This window comes from Gasterosteus aculeatus, chromosome 10 (assembly GCF_964276395.1).
Source record: "Gasterosteus aculeatus chromosome 10, fGasAcu3.hap1.1, whole genome shotgun sequence".
In the NCBI taxonomy this organism is placed as follows: Eukaryota; Metazoa; Chordata; class Actinopteri; order Perciformes; family Gasterosteidae; genus Gasterosteus; species Gasterosteus aculeatus.
This window is the reverse complement of record NC_135697.1, coordinates 10,690,318-10,707,586: the sequence shown is the minus strand read 5'-3', so window position 1 is coordinate 10,707,586 and position 17,269 is coordinate 10,690,318. Positions and strand designations below refer to the sequence as shown.

Sequence of the window (17,269 nt, the reverse complement as noted above, 5' to 3'; positions counted from 1 at the left end):
GCCCGAGTATTGCTGTTTATTGTGGCAACAAGCTCAAATGTTGGTGACATTGTTAAGTAACAAACGTGCAGAACATCGAGGTCAGCTGAAACGTAGGACGTGCAATCTGTGACCCTCATAAATCAAAACAAAAGGTCATGATTTTCATAATCTGAAAATGATCGCGACAGGCAAAACCAAAAGAGCATCAAGGCAAGATTTTCATTCATTATAAATTGGTGGAAAAACAAACTACATTATTGCATTACATGTCATTTAGCTGACGCTTTTATCCAAAGCGATTTACAATAAGTGCATTTCGTAAGGATACAAACAAAAGAACAAGAAAGTGCAATTTCATTAAATTAGCCAATCTACAACTTGCTATAGATAAAAGCCCTTATAAGTACAATTTAAGTGCTACGATTTGTTAGCATTATGTTCCACTAAGTATAAACAAATACTAGCCGTGCCATAGTTCAATCACTAGAAACTGATCATATGTTCTGTACGGAACCTGCAACTATATTTTCCAAATCATTACAATGAAATAAAAAGTGCAATACTTCCTATCTACTACAGAAGTGGCCACAAGATTAAACTTCTAGCCACTTCATTGCTTTCCACTCGCACGTTGCAGAACATCACAGCTGCTGATCTGGAAGCAGTTTCACAAACCATTACGTGAAATGAGACGGCGCAGCGGACATGGTCACACGCCGGCAGTCGGACGGTTAAATACAGCCTCCTGCGGAACCTCTCGTCGTGTCACTGCTGTTACATAAAATCATTGCCGCTCAATCTGAGTGGGCTGCTACTTTAGGGCCTCTGGGTTGGACTGTGGTCTAAATGTAGTTTTGCCTTTTTCCACAGAAAAAGCCTCTCTCCGCCATCATCAAGGAAGTGTGTGAGGGGTAAGTGTGCACTGGCTTCTTCGTGAGCTGTATGTCACACTGGATGTTCTACCCCTTAATAAATACCTGTGATGCAACGGTTGCTGTTCTCCTCTCGTGGGTTTCAGGTGGTCCTTGGGGAACCACGAAAACTTTGCCCTGCAGATTGCTGATGCCACAAATTTCTACATCACAGAAAAGGTTTGTTATCGGTTTTTCAAAGTCCAGGCAGCAGTGATCTGAGGTAAAAGAAAACGTGCTCGTCAACGTCTGCTTTTATCTACGTGAACCTCCACAGAACCGCAATGACATCAAGAATGGGTCCATCCTGCGCCTGACCACCTCTCCTGTGAGTTTCATTTCTTTGCACAATGCCCTTTTAGCTGCACGAGAGCACTGATCCTTATGCAGATTTTTATCCTCTCTTTCCACTTTAGTACCAGACTGCGGTCCAGCTCCACGAACGGATCCAGTCGTCCAGCATGGACGCCAAGCTGGAGTCTCTGAAGGACCTGGCCAGTGCGTCGAGGGACATCACCTTCGCACAGGAGTTCATCAACCTGGACGGCATCTCCCTGCTCACTCTGATGGTGGAGAGTGGGACCGAGTAAGTCAGAAGCTCGACCATCTCTTTTCGTGGTTGTGTCACCACAGTGTTCTTCTTTTGGATTTTCATGCCTCTTTGTGTGAGGGATTATTTCAGGGTGACCAAAGAACAGTGGTATATTTTGAGTAATATGCTGTATATGGCTCTAATGGTTTCGTATACTAAACCCATGATTTTTATTTTAATCCCATTTAAGTCAATGGTGGGTATTATAAATGAACGTCTCACTCTGAGTTTTACACGTTTCTGAGGTCAGTGAGGATCCAGCACTGTGCTTTCTGATGGGTTAAGTTCAACGCAGCCTCTTTTGCAGCGGGCCCTCTGTTGGTGCCTTTGGCGTGGGAATCGATTTGCATTTGAGGCTATTTTAGGATTTTAGGGCACCACCAACACACCGGATAGACGCCTCATTATCAGGTCGTTTTCCTCAAGAAAACTTGTTTAAATTCTTACATTCCCTTTGTGACTTGAACTACCTTTCTGTGGAAATAAAGGTCTCCCTTAGATCTTGACCCAAGTAGGAGAAAATCTCAGAGCCTCCCTTCAAATTTTCTGAGGTCTTTTCTGAGGAGCTGAAAAGAGCACAACTGGCTTGAGAAGAACATGCCCGGAGGGGGGGGGGGGGTCCCGTTTGCCTTTGCTGACCATGATCGGGACATTGCAGACAACAGAGGAGCACAGGAGCTCTGCGCTGTTTTCTGGCTGTTCAGCAGATCCGTGCGATGGCAGCGTCGGGGCTCTGGAGACCGTCTCAACTGAAGGTTAAAGCGAGGACGCTTTTCGCTGAGGCTGAATTTCTCAGCCGCGATGCCAGTGGTGCGTGCGTGCGTGCGTGTGCGTGTGTGTGTGTGCATGCTTGCTTCTGTAGCAGGCTGTGTGATTCCAGCGCTCCGTCAGAGTAATAACCCAGAGGAAAGTTGCAGTAGGAGCGAAAAAAAACAACAGGCCGCACACGTTCGATGCAAACTGGCAGGGAGTGCAGCAGCACCATCCTCGTACATCTCTCATTATTCATCACTTTGTATGCTGCGAGAGAGAGAGAGAGACGGGCGAAGAATTGTTTGCGTGCCTAAAGGATTTTTTTCAAAAATCAAACCTGATCTACGGCGCAGTGGAAAGCCAAACAAGACACAAGCACAAAGATTAATGACGGCAATAATCATGCGATTATTGGCGCTCTATTCTTCTATTCAACCTTCCTAAAAAGGATTTCTCCTTCTCTCTTCTCCAGATTGTTTTGTGCGGTCTGTACATTAAAGGTCAAATCCCAGGTCGGATGTTTCATCTTCTCAACCGAACCCGATAATCTCTTATTTCTGGGGGCGAGACGGTCTGACATTTCGCTCACTTTAGGAAATCATTTTGTGCATAAATGTCTCAAATTGGCAAATAGTTGACCCTCGTTAGATCTTACTGCTGGGAGCCATCACAGCAGCACTGATGTTGGACTCCACTCTGCTTCTGGCTCTTTCATGAGATATTTTTTTATGTAGATTACCATCACATCAGTTATTCAGCACTGGAGAGTTTGAGTGAGAGGGGAAAGAGCAATTGGCTCTGCTGCCTTTTCTATCTCCACAGAAGGAGCTTATGAAACAGACATGCAGATCGGTATCTGTGAAACACACAGTCATTGGTGCGCCTAACAACAAACAACCCGGCGGACTGTAATTATTCAAGAGGCTCCGTGCCCGAGAGTCTAGAGGGCAGAGCGGCGCCGTGATCCACACCTTCTTCCGGAGATGTTGTGCTGTATTTGTGTGGAGATAAGTTGGCAGGAGGCTGCTGTTGCCCACACAAGCGCCACGAGTGAAAGGCAGGCGTCGCCCTCTGCTGATGGAACAGCGCAACCTCAACCAGTTATTACGTTCCGAAGTGATGGGAAGAAGGATCATAGCTGTTGTTTAAATAACAATGAAGAAAACCACACAGTTTCTCACAGATTTGGTTGAATTTGAATTTAGATGTAAAGGTGAGGTGGATGCAATTTTGTCTAGAAAGAATTAATAAAGCACAAGCGTCATCAAAGTGTGGCCCTTTAAGCTGTTGGAACTTAAGCTGGAACTTAATTCCCCGACGGAGAGCAGCTACGCCGGGGACACTGATTCCATAGTTAAACACAAGCGTTATTCCGCGGTTTCCCCGTGTTGTGTGATCATTGCTGTGCACTGGACGGAAGGAAATGTTAAGGTTTGATTTCAGTTTGCTTCTGTCTGGATTGATACGATCAATAACAATCTGTATGACGCGTGTTCGCTTGGACCTTTGGGGGTTTTTGGTCTTTCGGGGATGTTGAGATGATGAGAACAGGTTGTGATGTGTGTTGTTCACTAGATTATCTGGTTGTTTGTTTCCCAACTGTGACACCAAAGTTTCTCAAATCTTTGCAGACGCTATCAGAAACTACAGAAGATAATGAAGCCCTGGTAAGACCCCCTCCCCCTTCCACAGCGCCCCCCCCCCCCTCCAGCAGGGTAATGTCCTTGGCTTTGTGCTCTTCCTAACCTGCTGGCCGGTTCTGCATGTTTAAGACTCTGGCCCCAGTGCCTTGTGGGAAATGATATATGCATAACACAGACCCCCCCCCCTTCTGGCTTCCATTTCAAAATCATTTGGTCTCATTTGGGGATTTTTTTGCATGTGGTTTTGGGCGACCGATTCAAACAACCTTCTAATTCTTCAATACTGACGCAAAGAAAGCCAAGATTTATTTCTATAAACTCACTGAAATAGTATGAATAGAAATTAAGGAATTGCTGCTTTTATAAACATAACGTAACAAACGTGCAGCTGCATGTATTGATACTGTTCCTTTAGTACAAGTAAGCCTGAATTAAATCTTGGTGTTCTTTACACACGGTGCTGGATCGTCTGTGTGTCCACGTCGAGGTGCTCAGCAGCTACTTTTCTTTCTTTCTCTTTAACAGTATTAACCATTATCCTCTATTCTAACTGGAGCTGCATTTATCCAACAGGGGTTCCTTTACTCTATCTAATCTATCCTCTATTGGTCACGATTGCATGACAAATTGTGTACTTAATGCCAGTAGGTCATCTAAATGCCCAGGGCCATTTGCAAAAAGTCTTCTTCTCCTGTGGGTCACTAAGTTACCCATTTCATTGTTCACTAACCATCTCCAATGCAGCGACACTGATCTATGGATCCGCTTCATTTGTATCTTGAAAACCTGTTATCCTTTGTGGTTGGTGTCCCTTTGCTCAGTCTGATGGTGTTTCAGCTCTGCGGACTAACTTCCAATGTAATATTGCATATCGACTCGAGCATACGGAATATTCTCAGGTCTCCTTGACACAGTGCAAGTACATCGATAATGGAAGTATGAACCAACGAAAGCCTGAAGGGTTGAGTGCCAACATTAAGCAGCAGAGGGCAGTATCGTAAAACGTTTACATTTTTACATTACATTTAGCTGACGCTTTTATCCAAAGCGACCCACAAGAAAGTGCAATTTCTTCAAATAAGCCCATTTACAACTTGCTATAGATAAGAGCCGTTATTATGTACAATTTAAGTGCTACAATCTGCTTCGTGTTTTTAGTCAAGGTAGAGTCTGAAGAGGCGTGTCTTTAGTTTAGTAGTCATCATTTCGGAGTCAGGACAGCAGAGCGTCGTGATCTTTACTGAACAGTTTTGTTACGAAATAAAGAGAAAAAATAAATTAAGGCTGTCTAACCAACCATAGGTTGTATCACTTGTTTTTATTATGATTCATTACTTCCTCGTTAATTACTTCCAGCGGCGGAAAACATATTGTACACAACAGCTGTTTAATGCGTTCCCTCCTTCGCCCCCCTGCGACTGAAGCGGAGCAATTTATTTCTCCTGGTACTTTTTCGAACCAGCATGACTTCACTCTCTTCTGTAGCTTTCTGGTCCCGATTGAACGCCGCGCTGTGCCGCCCGGCTCCTGCTGGCCTTCTGACGGCCCCCTGCCGTTTCTGGAAGGCCAGTGTGTACCGCACTGCATCGCAAGCCTCTTTCCCGTTTCTTCCTCCTTACCCGTTTTTCTCCGTCTATTTAAAGTAGGCCTGGTTGCAGAACGACTCCCATGATCCTCTGCCCCCTCTCCTCCTCTTGCCCCCCCCCCTCCCCTCGCCTCTGCTGACCGCTCATTCCCCGTTATGTTCTGAGCCATCTGGGCGTTGCACCGTGACACTGCTTCAGGCCATCTGCCGCAGAGAAGTTTCCTATGTGTGTCTCTGTGTGTGCGTCGTCTCTTAGTTTCGGCGACCTGCTGTCCTTCACTCTGACGGCCTTTGTGGAGCTGATGGACCACGGCATTGTCTCCTGGGACACTTTCTCTGTGGCCTTCATCAAGAAGGTCAGCCAAGAAAAATGTCTCATTTAAACAGGGCAGAGATTTAAGGGGGACTTGCATTTATAATCCTTTTGTTTTACTCTGTATTTGCTGGGAAGGTTTTGATTTTAGTTTTGCGTATGTGTATAGGAGCTAATACAGCTATATGAGATGTTTCTTTTTTGTCCTCCATTACCGCTCACTGTGTCCGTCGCTCAAGCTCTGAGTCTCATCCATGAGTAGTAGTGAGTGCGTTGCATTTTCTTTCCTTCCTGCAGATCGCCAGCTACGTGAACAAGTCGGCCATGGACACGGCCGTGCTGCAGCGCTCCCTGGCCATCCTGGAGTCCATTGTGCTCAACAGTCAGGATCTTTACCACAAGGTGGCGCAGGAGATCACCATCGGGCAGCTCATCCCACATCTCCAAGGGTAAGTGGATCAGTAGGCGGTAAGGACGCTTAATCAAATTGATTTATCTTTGAAACTATCGCATGGTGAAGAATCTGTTTCGAACAACACAAGCTTGGCGATGTACTTATCTGTTACTACGTATAGTTGATATTCTTGTGCGTGCTGTTTTCTATTTGCAGGACTGATCAAGACATCCAGACCTACACTATTGCTGTCATCAACGCACTCTTTCTCAAAGCTCCCGAGGACAAGAGACAGGTGAGGCGTGCGTGTGCGCGCACAGCACTCACTGCATGTAGTGCACCGTGCTGTTTGTCAGTGTCACGGTGTAGTGAGTGAGTTACACTCTGTGTCTGTACTTGTATTTCGGGTGTTTACCCCCCATCTTCAGTTTAATCCAGTGCAACTGTTGCAAAGCCCCCTCGACCCCCACTGACTGCGCTCCTCTCTAGAGCGGTGACATGCATGCGAGATGCTCTCACTCCCCACTCGGCACCATAGGGTCCAGCGACGGGCTTTGACATTTAACAACAATGAATGATGCTAAACCAGAACTTTTCTCTGATGCAGCACACAAATTTAAAGACACGCTATGCAGAACTGAGCTGCACAGCATCTCTGCATGCAGATTGTAGCGCACGCTGATGTTGCAGTGCTTCTTTCTTTGCTGAGGCCAAATGTTTTAAATCGGATTCACGCGGTTGGTTGGCAGCAACTTTAAGCAACTTTATTAGGTTGTTTTAGGGGATAAATGACCAACATGTCCTCTTGCTTGCGCGCAGGCACGTGTGCTAATATGAGTTTGCAGCAGACACTTTCCTTTCTGCAGGGAGGCACTTTCATAATTTGATGTCATGGCACAGAACCTCCTCATGCCAGGATCTGTTATTTGCAGATGTATCACTGATGACACATTTGAAAGCATACAAGGGGCTGATGACACTATTTTGGTTCTCCGTTTGTGTGTCTTAAAAGGAAAGATGTGTGTGTGTGTGTGTGTGTGTGTGTGTGTGTGTGTGTGTGCGCGCGCATGGTGAGGATTCAACCATCAGTAAAGCTATTATTAAGATCCCCCGGTGTCCCAACATATTATGCTCACTCCGCTGCCTCTCCTCCCTCCTTCCTCCACAAGCTGGAAACATTCGGGGTTTTTTAACCTCCTCTCAGACTCTCTCTTTTTCCACATTCACTTACTCACCCTCTCTGTCTCTGACTTTTGTTTCCTCACTGCACACGTTACGCTAGGTTGATGAGCACATTGTGGACATCCTAAATTGTCCCCTAACAGTAAGTGCACCCTTGATCAGAACACTTCGTAGTTTGCACTGTAGAAGACATTTAGTATCCATTTTTAAGATTAAGTTCTCCTTTGGGATAGCTTTCTAATTTCATACAGCGAGTCACTGCATACCTGGCAGTGTGCTGAGGCAGCCTCTTTTCATTTCATTCATTTTTTCAAATTAACACATAACATGTATACTTTTTTTCTTGGTTGGTGTATTTGTGGTTTTATTCTCTCAAAATCCCTCTGTTCTTCCTAAACAGTGTATTTCTCTCCCTGTTTTCTCCCTCCATAGGAGATGGCCCATATTCTCGCCCAGAAGCAGCTGCGCTCCATCATTCTCAGTGTAAGTTTAGCTGTTCCCTTCTCTCTCTCTCTCTGTTCAGGTTTATGCCTCAGCACCCGCGTGATATCAGAAAGGAAATTGACACCTGTCACATCTTCATCTGTCTCACGTTGCTGGTTATTATCTACTGCGCCTGCTGTCTCACACCTGTTCCCTTTTCTCTCTTTCATTATCTTCCTTGTGTTTCATCTCACTTCTTCTTCTCGCATCTGACTGTTTGATCCTCCAAATTCACCTCCAAATCCTCTTATTCTCCGTCTTTATCTCCTACCGCCTTCCTCCTAAATCCATGTCTGGTCTCTTTGACCCCAAAAACCGCTCTCTCACCTTCGACTTCTATTTGAAGATCTAACACCTCCGCTGTTTTCTGTGTTCCGCTCTTCTAATCCCCCCCCTCTTCCCCCTTCCTCCTCCTCCACACTTTTTCAGAACGTGATCCGGAGCCCCACAGCCATCAACGCCGAGATGGCCCACCAATTGTACGTCCTGCAGGTGCTCACCTTCAACCTGCTGGAGGACCGCATGATGACCAAGATGGATCCCCAGGACCAGGTGGGGGGCTGTGAATGCAGACAGGAATGAAGGGATGGGATCATCATCATCTTCAAAGCAATTTCATTTGCATAAAAAAGAATGACAATCAACAAAGGGAATTAATATATTGTATAACATCTTACAGAATAACATTATATAAATATATTTGGCTACACAAAAATATAGGCCTACATTCTTGGATAGGATCAATTTTATGGTCGTTGGGATTTGTTGGAAAATTAGAGAATTTCATTGTTTTTTAAAAGGAGACTTCAGCAAGATGAAAATAGTGAGCAGTCAGAAGAAGCCTGTTGAACTGTAGCCTTCACAAGAAACGTACGAAAACCTCTTCAGGAAAATGAACTGTGGGCAGTTTGGGCCCTATCCAGCCGGTTTTGGAAAAAAAGAGATTAGTTATTTTAGGCTGGCCAAGTAATAAAAACAGTGCAGAGTCATGGCGGTCGGCCAGATCGCCTCGGGCACCGCAAGAAGTTACAAAACGGTGAACGGAAGAAAAGCCGGATGGACTCCCGAGCAGCATTTTAACGCCGTTCTGTGCAGGCTCAGAGGGACATCATCTTTGAGCTGCGGAGAATCGCCTTCGACGTGGAGTGCGAGCCCAACAACAGCGGCAGCATCGAGAAGCGCAAGTCCATGTACACCCGCGACTACAAGAAGCTCGGCTTCATCGTAAGTTTGGCATGCGTTTCACTCCTAAACTGTACTCCTTCTCTCATGACTCGCTCTGCCTGCAACTCAAACCCGATCTAGTGAATTGAGACAAGTGGCAGTTTGTGTTTGTCAGCTGTTATTTGGATACAATTGTCCTTCAATGCAAAATCCTTTCATTGTTTATCGCTGGTTGAGGTGAGGCTAGTTTTCACTCCTTTATGCCTCCTTCTAACAGGTAAAAGATCAACGAGGACAGTAATGAAGTGACAAATGTGGGAGGAAGGTTCTGTTACACCAATTTAAGGGATATCTGATACAAAGGAGCATGAAGGGCTGCAAGCCACAAAGGATGGGATATGAAGGCATTGTACTCTTTTAATTCAATATTCAGTTGTCACATAAGTGTATTGGAAGCATTTAAAATCATAAAATGGAAATACTCTAATAAACTGCAACTACTTCAACATGAGATAAGTTGAGTGCTTGTAGCGAGTTACTTTTCACCAGGGGTTTGTTTGGGTATGTTAATCCTACTTATCTCTTACTCTACCTTGCACTGCAGTGTGCAAAGATAATTTATATATATATATATATATATATATATATATATATATATATATATATATATATATATATATATATATATGTGTATTCTATTTTTTAAAGATGTGCATGTCTTATCAGTTTTAAGCCCATAAGTTTGCTTCCTGTCAGATAGAATTACAAAACTGATGAGCCCGATCTGTGTCTTCCATCCCTCTTTCATCCCCTGCTTTACTCTGTCTTCCTCGTGCTCTTTTCTCTTAAACAGCCTGTCTAATCTTTTTAAAATCAAGATTAGCTTCACAGTGATTTGTTTGCGCCGCATCACGTTTGTATCGCTGGATTTAATCATTTGTCAACTGAATTGCGTTCGAAGTCTGGGACGAATGAAGTCTGATGCACTGTGACATCACAGGCAGCATAAACCTGCATCATACAACGTTCAGATGTCATAGTGTGGAGGAATGTGAGGGATGTTTTGGGGTTTGTTGTTTGTAAAGGATAAAGAAGGGTTTCAGGTTGATTCAGTGCTGTCTGCTCGTCCTCTGTCTCTCAGAACCACGTGAATCCAGCTGTGGATTTCACCCAGATCCCTCCGGGCATGCTGGCTCTAGATAACATGTTGTATTTTGCCAGACACCACCAGGACGCCTACATCAGGGTGAGCATGCACACACTCTTCCATGTGCAGTTGTATCACAACTTAGTGATTTCCTGTGCCGTTATTTTCCTCCTTGTGCCTTCCTCTTCTTACCAAAACTCCTGGTCGTTGGTCTCTCTAGATCGTCCTGGAGAACAGCAGTCGAGAAGACAAGCACGAGTGTCCGTTTGGCCGCAGCAGCATCGAGCTGACCAAGATGCTCTGTGAGATTCTCAAAGTCGGCGAGCTACGTAAGTCCACTCTCAGCCCGCTGGTGCCGGTAGATCTTTTGCTCACAGTTTCTGCAGAATGAGCGCATGGACGGTATATCTCAAGAGATGAGTGTACATACGTACACAACACAAAACACGGTCACAAATGCCCTTCCTGTTAGGATGAAAGCAGCCATTTTGCTCAGTAACCGTGCCGCCAGGAGTCCATTGATTAGTGATGCACCTCGCCCCCACTGAGCCCCTTTCAGCCTAATGCACCGCCTCTGGGAGCCACACTGTGCAGAGAAATTGACGCTGTGCCCACGTCCACTCCAAATTGATGTGCCCTTTTTCATTTGTCTCTACTTGTTCTAATGGGCGAGCGGGTCTCCGTTCCGCTCCAGACTGAACCCCCCGTGGCTCCCTGCAGGGAGGGAGACGCCGTTCTTCGCTCAGTTTTAAACTGATATGGCCTTTGCATTTGCTCTTCCCATCTTTCTTTCTCTTTCACAGAGGACTTTGACTTTAGGCTGCATTGTAGGGCTATTCACTCTGCTCTGCAAGGGACATTAGACTTTTGTCCATGAAAGAATGGCGTCCACTCCGGTGTCTGTGCCGTCAAAGAAACATCTTTGCAATTATTCAATCTCTCCTTAACATTGCTGATAAAAGCAAGTTTCAATACAAGATAATGAAGTGCAGGAAAACCTTTTAACATTTCCAAGCATATTGTACATTTATTTGCCTTTCTTTAATGTGATCCTATCTCTGCCAGACTCGTGTCCACCTTCCACACAGATTTAGGTTTTACCACATAAATGCTGTCTACACTACAGATGTAGGGAGGTTTACTGCGTCTTGAAGCGAGGCAGGAGAGTGGAGGGTTTTGGACACTTCTCGTGTCCCTGCGCTGCAGTTTGTTTTTGTATACGTTGTTCTATGGGAACACAGTGAAGCTCTGTTATTGATGACATGACAACATGACGTAGGCTCTGGACTGTATCCAGCTCCCAATAGTCTCTCATGCTCCGCTCCAAACAGCCTTTCTGCGTCATATCCTGTAGAAATCAAGGCTTTCACATTAGCACATATTAGGTAAGACTGAGACAGATTCCTGTGTACCTGTGATCGGCCATTATTGGTGCGTAATATCGTACAGTGGCTCTGGTAATGCAACATGCAGTGATTTGATACGTCAACACACAATTGACGCTTTTAGTTTTCCATATTCAAGTCATTTGGCGGCTTTTTATTCTTAATTCTGTTTATGTATTTGTGGCTGTGACTTTTTTTTCTCGAGGCATTTATTTTATTCAGAGTGTCTCATTAGTTTTTACACAAATGGGCTTCACTGCACGTGCCCCTTTGATCCTCTCTCGTACTGGACCAAAATTGCTTCCCTTTAGTCTCTCTTAAAACATATTCCTTTGACCTAATTCATATCCTAATGCTTATTAGGCAACCAGACTTATGGAAACATCTTCATCTCTGAGGCTTTTCTAAGCATGTAATTGAAATATTATGAACTAGAGATGAATATTCAGCATGAAGGCAAGGCCATCATTATGAATAAGACTACACCATGACATGAATACGTTTTTTAAAAACCTAAATAGAGCTGGGCACAGTGTACGATCTTACATAAGTGACTCAAAAATGTGAGCTGAATACTACTCGACCGAATGGTCGGTTACCTTCCCTGTTTCCCCTTTTCATTAACATCTTATGCTGTTATTATCATTACGATTATTATTATTTTTAAGTGTCAGTACCATTATTATTATTATTATTATTATTATTTTTGTATTATTTTAAATGTCACTGAATGCTGGAGTAGAATTTGACCTTGACTTGTAGTTCTAGGTCTTTTTATTCCCAGTGGCTGTTTATTGTCCTCTTTACTGAGGCGGTTAGGCCGGGAGACTGAACCTACTATTAATAAATTATATATATATATATACATACTGTGTGTGTGTGTGTGTGTGTGTGTGTGTGTGTGTGTGTGTGTGTGTGTGTGTGTGTGTGTGTGTGTGTGTGTGTGTGTGTGTGTGTGTGTGTGTGTGTGTGTGTGTGTGAGAGATAGAAATTGCTACCATGAATCTAAATGTTTAAGACATGACAGGATCCACGTATAGACAACTAGGTCATCTAAGGGCAACCAGTTAAAGTTAGATACAAGGGGAATAAAATCTAACAACTCCCTACTGGATATTCCAGAGGACACAAAAGAAAGCTGACATTTTGATATACTCGTATTCACTGCGTTCCAAATCATAACGTTTCCATCCATCATTGTCAGAATGTCCAGTAAATATTTGCATAAGCTTTCCATCACATGCATCTCCTCCTCGTGGGAGAAAGTAGGCCTTAGCTGCACTGCACCATCTCCTGTAAATAGCTCTGTGCATTTTGTCTGTGCAAGTTATAAGTACAATAACTGCTGATTGTACGAGTATGCTGAATGTAACACGGGCCAATCAACTTATAGTTTAGGTGCTCTGTGAGTTAAAGAACCTGAGTCAGGCGTAATGCAGATGAATGAGCGTGCGGGTACCAGCAGTTAGAAATGTCAGTCTCAGCTGTCATCACTTGACTGACCTTTGTGACCTATGTGACCCTAACGAGGAAGTCGGAAGGCTTGTCTATCTATATTCCTTTGTTTTATCAGCTTTGATTGTGTGGTATTTGAGTCTGAATACATTAGAAGCTGTGGTTCATTATTCCACCAATAAGTTGAAGTGTAGCAGTGATATTTAAGGCTTTTTCTTGGTTCTGTACAGGAGGTCCACTGAAAAAAGGTTGAACCTGTCATGTGAACCACTGCTGTGCTCAAGAAGGAAATGTCTTAACTATTGGATGCCTTTTTTCTTTAGGGGATTCTTTCCTCCTGCACCACATGACGTTGACATTTTTGTGTTTTAGTCCAAAATGGTAGCAAACATTGCTTTTTGCAGCTGCCATTTTAGTCATATTTTTGTCATTGCCGATCAACATGAACGACAATTTCTGTTTTTAAAATTCACGAGTGTGTTTCTGAAACAACTTGCTCAGCTTGATGGAATTTATGCTTAGTTTGTATTTTATTGTTGACAGCTGTGTTTTTTTATTGCGACTTAATGAAAAAGGCTTAATGGGTGAATTATTGCCGTTCATGCCCCTTTTAGGATGACCCATCATTAAGTTTCTTTATTCATCTATTTAGTTGTTCCACTTTTTCTTCTCCTCATCCCCTTTTTGGATAAAGCTTGTTTGCTCCCGTGTGAAATGCCAGCATGGCTTCGCCGGAGGTGTGCGGGCCTCTTGTTTTCTCACGCAGAATGATTAAAAAAAAGAATTCTGTATTCAGTTGTCTTCCTTCCCTGCTTGGCTCTTAAATATCTCTCTCAAGTAAAACATGTCTCACTCTTTATGCTCTTTCAGGCTCACGCACTGTTGTTTTTTTTGTTTTTCTCTCAGTGCATTTCAAGAACATCTGTCGCTCTCAGAATTCTTTCTCCTGCTTTCATGCTCTGGTTTTCTCTATCTGACAAAAGTACACAAGCAGGTGGCATCTTACCATTTTCATTTATATAACAGCCACTAAAGAGTCTGGCTCCACCATTTTCAGAGTGCTCTTTCAGGGCAACGGGTCATTCTTTTACTTTTAATACCATCCTTGTTTTGAGAGGTTTTGACATTTTTCCCTTTTGGTTGTTGAGCTATTTAATTTCTACGCAGATGTGGTCTGGAGATGTGGAGCTCTAAGGGAGCTTGTTTGTTTGAATTAGTTGTCATTTCTGGTGAATTCTACGTAATTCATAACTCCATTCAGCTCTTTTTTCCCTCTCTCACCATATTCCATTTCTCCATAACATTTCTCTTTTGTTCTGTCGCTCTTTCATTTATTGTTGTCGTGCCTCAGATCCTTAAAGGTGAATTGTGCTGCCACGTTTGCATGCAAACACCGGGCCTTAATGGCGTCTGTGTTGGTGAGACACAAAGCAATGACTTTACCGACTCGCCTGTCCATGGAATATTTACGGTAATAGTTATTCAAAAGAAGGGGCAGGCGCTGTGACTCATGGCCCCGCTTTGTTATCCAGATGAACACACACACACACACGCACACACAGACCTGGACAGGCTCCCTTCTGACAATGACTAGATGTCCTCATATTCGTCTCTTCCATCAGAGAGCCATCAGCCTAGGTCAGAACACGGGGCCACGACGGTTCCATTATACATGTTGGTTTGCAGTTTCCTATAAACTCGGTTGCTTTCTGACAAAAAGTGGATGTTTCTCTTTGAAGAGAAAAACCAACACAGCTTTGTTCGCGGTTTGTTTCAAAGGCCAAAAACCTTTTGTATGTCCCATTGCCTGCTGTTACGAGAAAAGATGCAGTTCAATATGGGGGGGTGGGGGGTTGTAATGATGAGTGTAATGATATTTCTAAATTGCCTGCTGTGCTGAGATTAAAAACAACACAACCTAATTTACACCCAATCACACAGAAAAATGTGACACGTCTCCATGAGAGATTGAAGCGCTGTGGTTCGTTTGGACCGGCCCGTAGTGGTTCCGTTTTAGCACACAGATCCTGTGACGCACGCTGTTTAGAATAATACAAATGTGTAAATCAATAATCCGATGAATAGAAGCGTATCGTCCATCTGCACGCATGCATCGAACATCGAAGGCAAACTTGACAAAGCGCACAGAACAACTGAGCCATGGAAGTGCAGTAAACGTGTATGTGTGGATCACAAGTAGCTCCAGGACTGTAGAGCAGTGAAATATTCTGCCTGATTATTTTGTGATATTTGGATTTCTTTTTTTACACCATGAATCCATCAAGCCTACAAGGGTGAGTGTTTCAAACTTAAAAGACTTCAAATAAAGTATCTCTTTAATAGGATTAATTACATTTATGACCCACTGAGAGATGTTTCTTTCCCACATGCTGAAAAGTCATCACGTTATCCAGTAATTAATATCATATGTGGGCCGTTGCTTTGGGAGCATTATGGAAAAGAATATGACATTATATTAGGTTTTGTGTTAATGTTCCATATTAGTTTTAAATCTCTGCCACACCTCAAAGAGGTTTGTGAAACACGGAGGAGAGACATGCTTACTTAAAGTAAATCTAATTGATGAGAATGAGAGATGAGAATTTTTGTCCGACATCAAACATTAGTATGCAAATGACCTCGTTTGATATGACTCATTAAGTCTCATGGTTTAAGTTGCTAATCCCTCCCCTAGGTCTCCTTCCATGATTCAGGAGAGAAGTGGATGATGTGGAGGGGGGGGGGGGGGGGGGGTTACTTGGAATTCTACCCCCATGGGTAGAATTCCAAGTGGCACTTCACACCGCTGTCAGTTGCAGCCTTGTGTTGATTTTATTTGGAGGGCACAAATAACAACAACCTCAATGGATGAGTCTTTAGAGAATCTCAAGGTTTGATCGTCCTTGGAGTCCCCCCCCTCACCCCCCTCCCCCCTCGCCCCCCCAGTCAGCTCTCAGCAGCCCATCGGGTGATTGGAGTGGTGCGGTGGATGAAGCATCGGCCGGCGTCTGAAGGGGCTTTCGCTCGCTGCGGTTTGCTCTCAGCTTCTTGGGGGTCATTGACCATCAACCATTTTCTTTTTCCAAAGCTGCTCTAAACAGAGTAAGGCCGTTTTTCCAAAAAGGCTTCTTACTAGCAGACATGGAAGTCAGACAAATAAACTGTAGTTGAGTCCTTGCTGAGGATGGGAAGATCCTCTTCAATGGAAGGGAAACGCAACAGAAAACATCCGGATAAAAGTACAAATTAACATGCATACAATGTAAATGTAATTTATGCAAAATTGGTTGAAAAGGGGTTTTTCAATTGACAATTATTCTTTGCAGACATAAATTATGGTAATGTGGTAACCGTTAGTTTTATCATCACTAAGTATATTTTTTTTAAGGTTAACTGATTTAAATTAATACGTGTGTAATAATGTTCAACTGCATCTCTAGTTTTAGAAGAAAAATACAACACATGATCTGTTTGTGTGCTTCTTGTGTGTGCTTGTGCACGTTTCTGCATTCAAGCAAACTCCAATTAAGTATTAAGTGAAGCAATGAGGCACGATGTGCACATCATTACATTACAGGTCATTTAGCAGACGCTTTTATCCAAAGCGACGTATATTACAATTTAAACCCATGGCTTTTTACATTTTTGCCCAGGGAGCAATTAGGGGTTAGGTGTTGCTCAGGGACATTTCGACTTGAGACATGGGGCAGCCGGGACTCGACCACCAAACCTTGCGGTTCCCAGCACACCCGCTCTACCCCCTGCGCCACGACGACCATAGTCTAAGTAGTAGTTCTGTAGCTCCTGATTTATTTAGATAGGAGAGATATAAGTTGTGCAAAGTGTTTTTTATAAATGCATTCTTGTGCAGCTCTGAATTATTTATAAATATATATTTATATATTATTACTGTGAAATCGCTGTGTGCCTCCCTCAGCCTGATTTTCTTCTTCTTCCTTCGGCTGTCCTGCTATCTTGCCTCTGTCCTCTATGCGTCTCGGCCATTGTTGCACTGCGTGCCAAAATGGTTTAGTTACGTAATTAGAACGCACAGAGGAGATCGGACTGTGACCTTTCCATGTTTCCATTCTTATCTAATCAAGGAGTCGTAGCACACTGAATGCATCTTAATTAAATACTTAAAATACATTTAAACAAGTGCAGCACTCTCAACAAATATTATTTTGTATTATTTATTTGTCGCATTTCCCAGCGACCTCATTGTCCTGGCATCATTATGCAATGATCACTTATCGCTACACACAAAATGTGAGAGCGAG

At 43.6% G+C, this 17,269-nt stretch overlaps 1 protein-coding gene across 37 annotated transcripts in view; it reads left to right on the top strand.

Annotated features, from left to right (window-relative positions):
• Positions 1 to 17,269, top strand: part of elmo1 (engulfment and cell motility 1 (ced-12 homolog, C. elegans)) — a 72,361-nt gene that overhangs the window by 28,093 nt on the left and 26,999 nt on the right. For 14 of the 37 annotated variants that reach the window (XM_078081678.1, XM_078081680.1, XM_040188004.2 and 11 more), the window contains 14 exons: positions 853 to 893; positions 1,001 to 1,073; positions 1,171 to 1,221; positions 1,310 to 1,479; positions 3,870 to 3,905; positions 5,723 to 5,822; positions 6,077 to 6,228; positions 6,390 to 6,468; positions 7,456 to 7,497; positions 7,788 to 7,838; positions 8,268 to 8,390; positions 8,934 to 9,062; positions 10,144 to 10,248; positions 10,370 to 10,478. In XM_078081678.1, coding sequence (XP_077937804.1) covers positions 853 to 893; positions 1,001 to 1,073; positions 1,171 to 1,221; positions 1,310 to 1,479; positions 3,870 to 3,905; positions 5,723 to 5,822; positions 6,077 to 6,228; positions 6,390 to 6,468; positions 7,456 to 7,497; positions 7,788 to 7,838; positions 8,268 to 8,390; positions 8,934 to 9,062; positions 10,144 to 10,248; positions 10,370 to 10,478 — 1,261 coding nt within the window. The remainder of the gene's footprint in view (positions 1 to 852; positions 894 to 1,000; positions 1,074 to 1,170; positions 1,222 to 1,309; positions 1,480 to 3,869; positions 3,906 to 5,722; positions 5,823 to 6,076; positions 6,229 to 6,389; positions 6,469 to 7,455; positions 7,498 to 7,787; positions 7,839 to 8,267; positions 8,391 to 8,933; positions 9,063 to 10,143; positions 10,249 to 10,369; positions 10,479 to 17,269) is intronic. The other 23 variants (XM_078081690.1, XM_078081693.1, XM_078081701.1 and 20 more) reach the window with 3 other exon arrangements.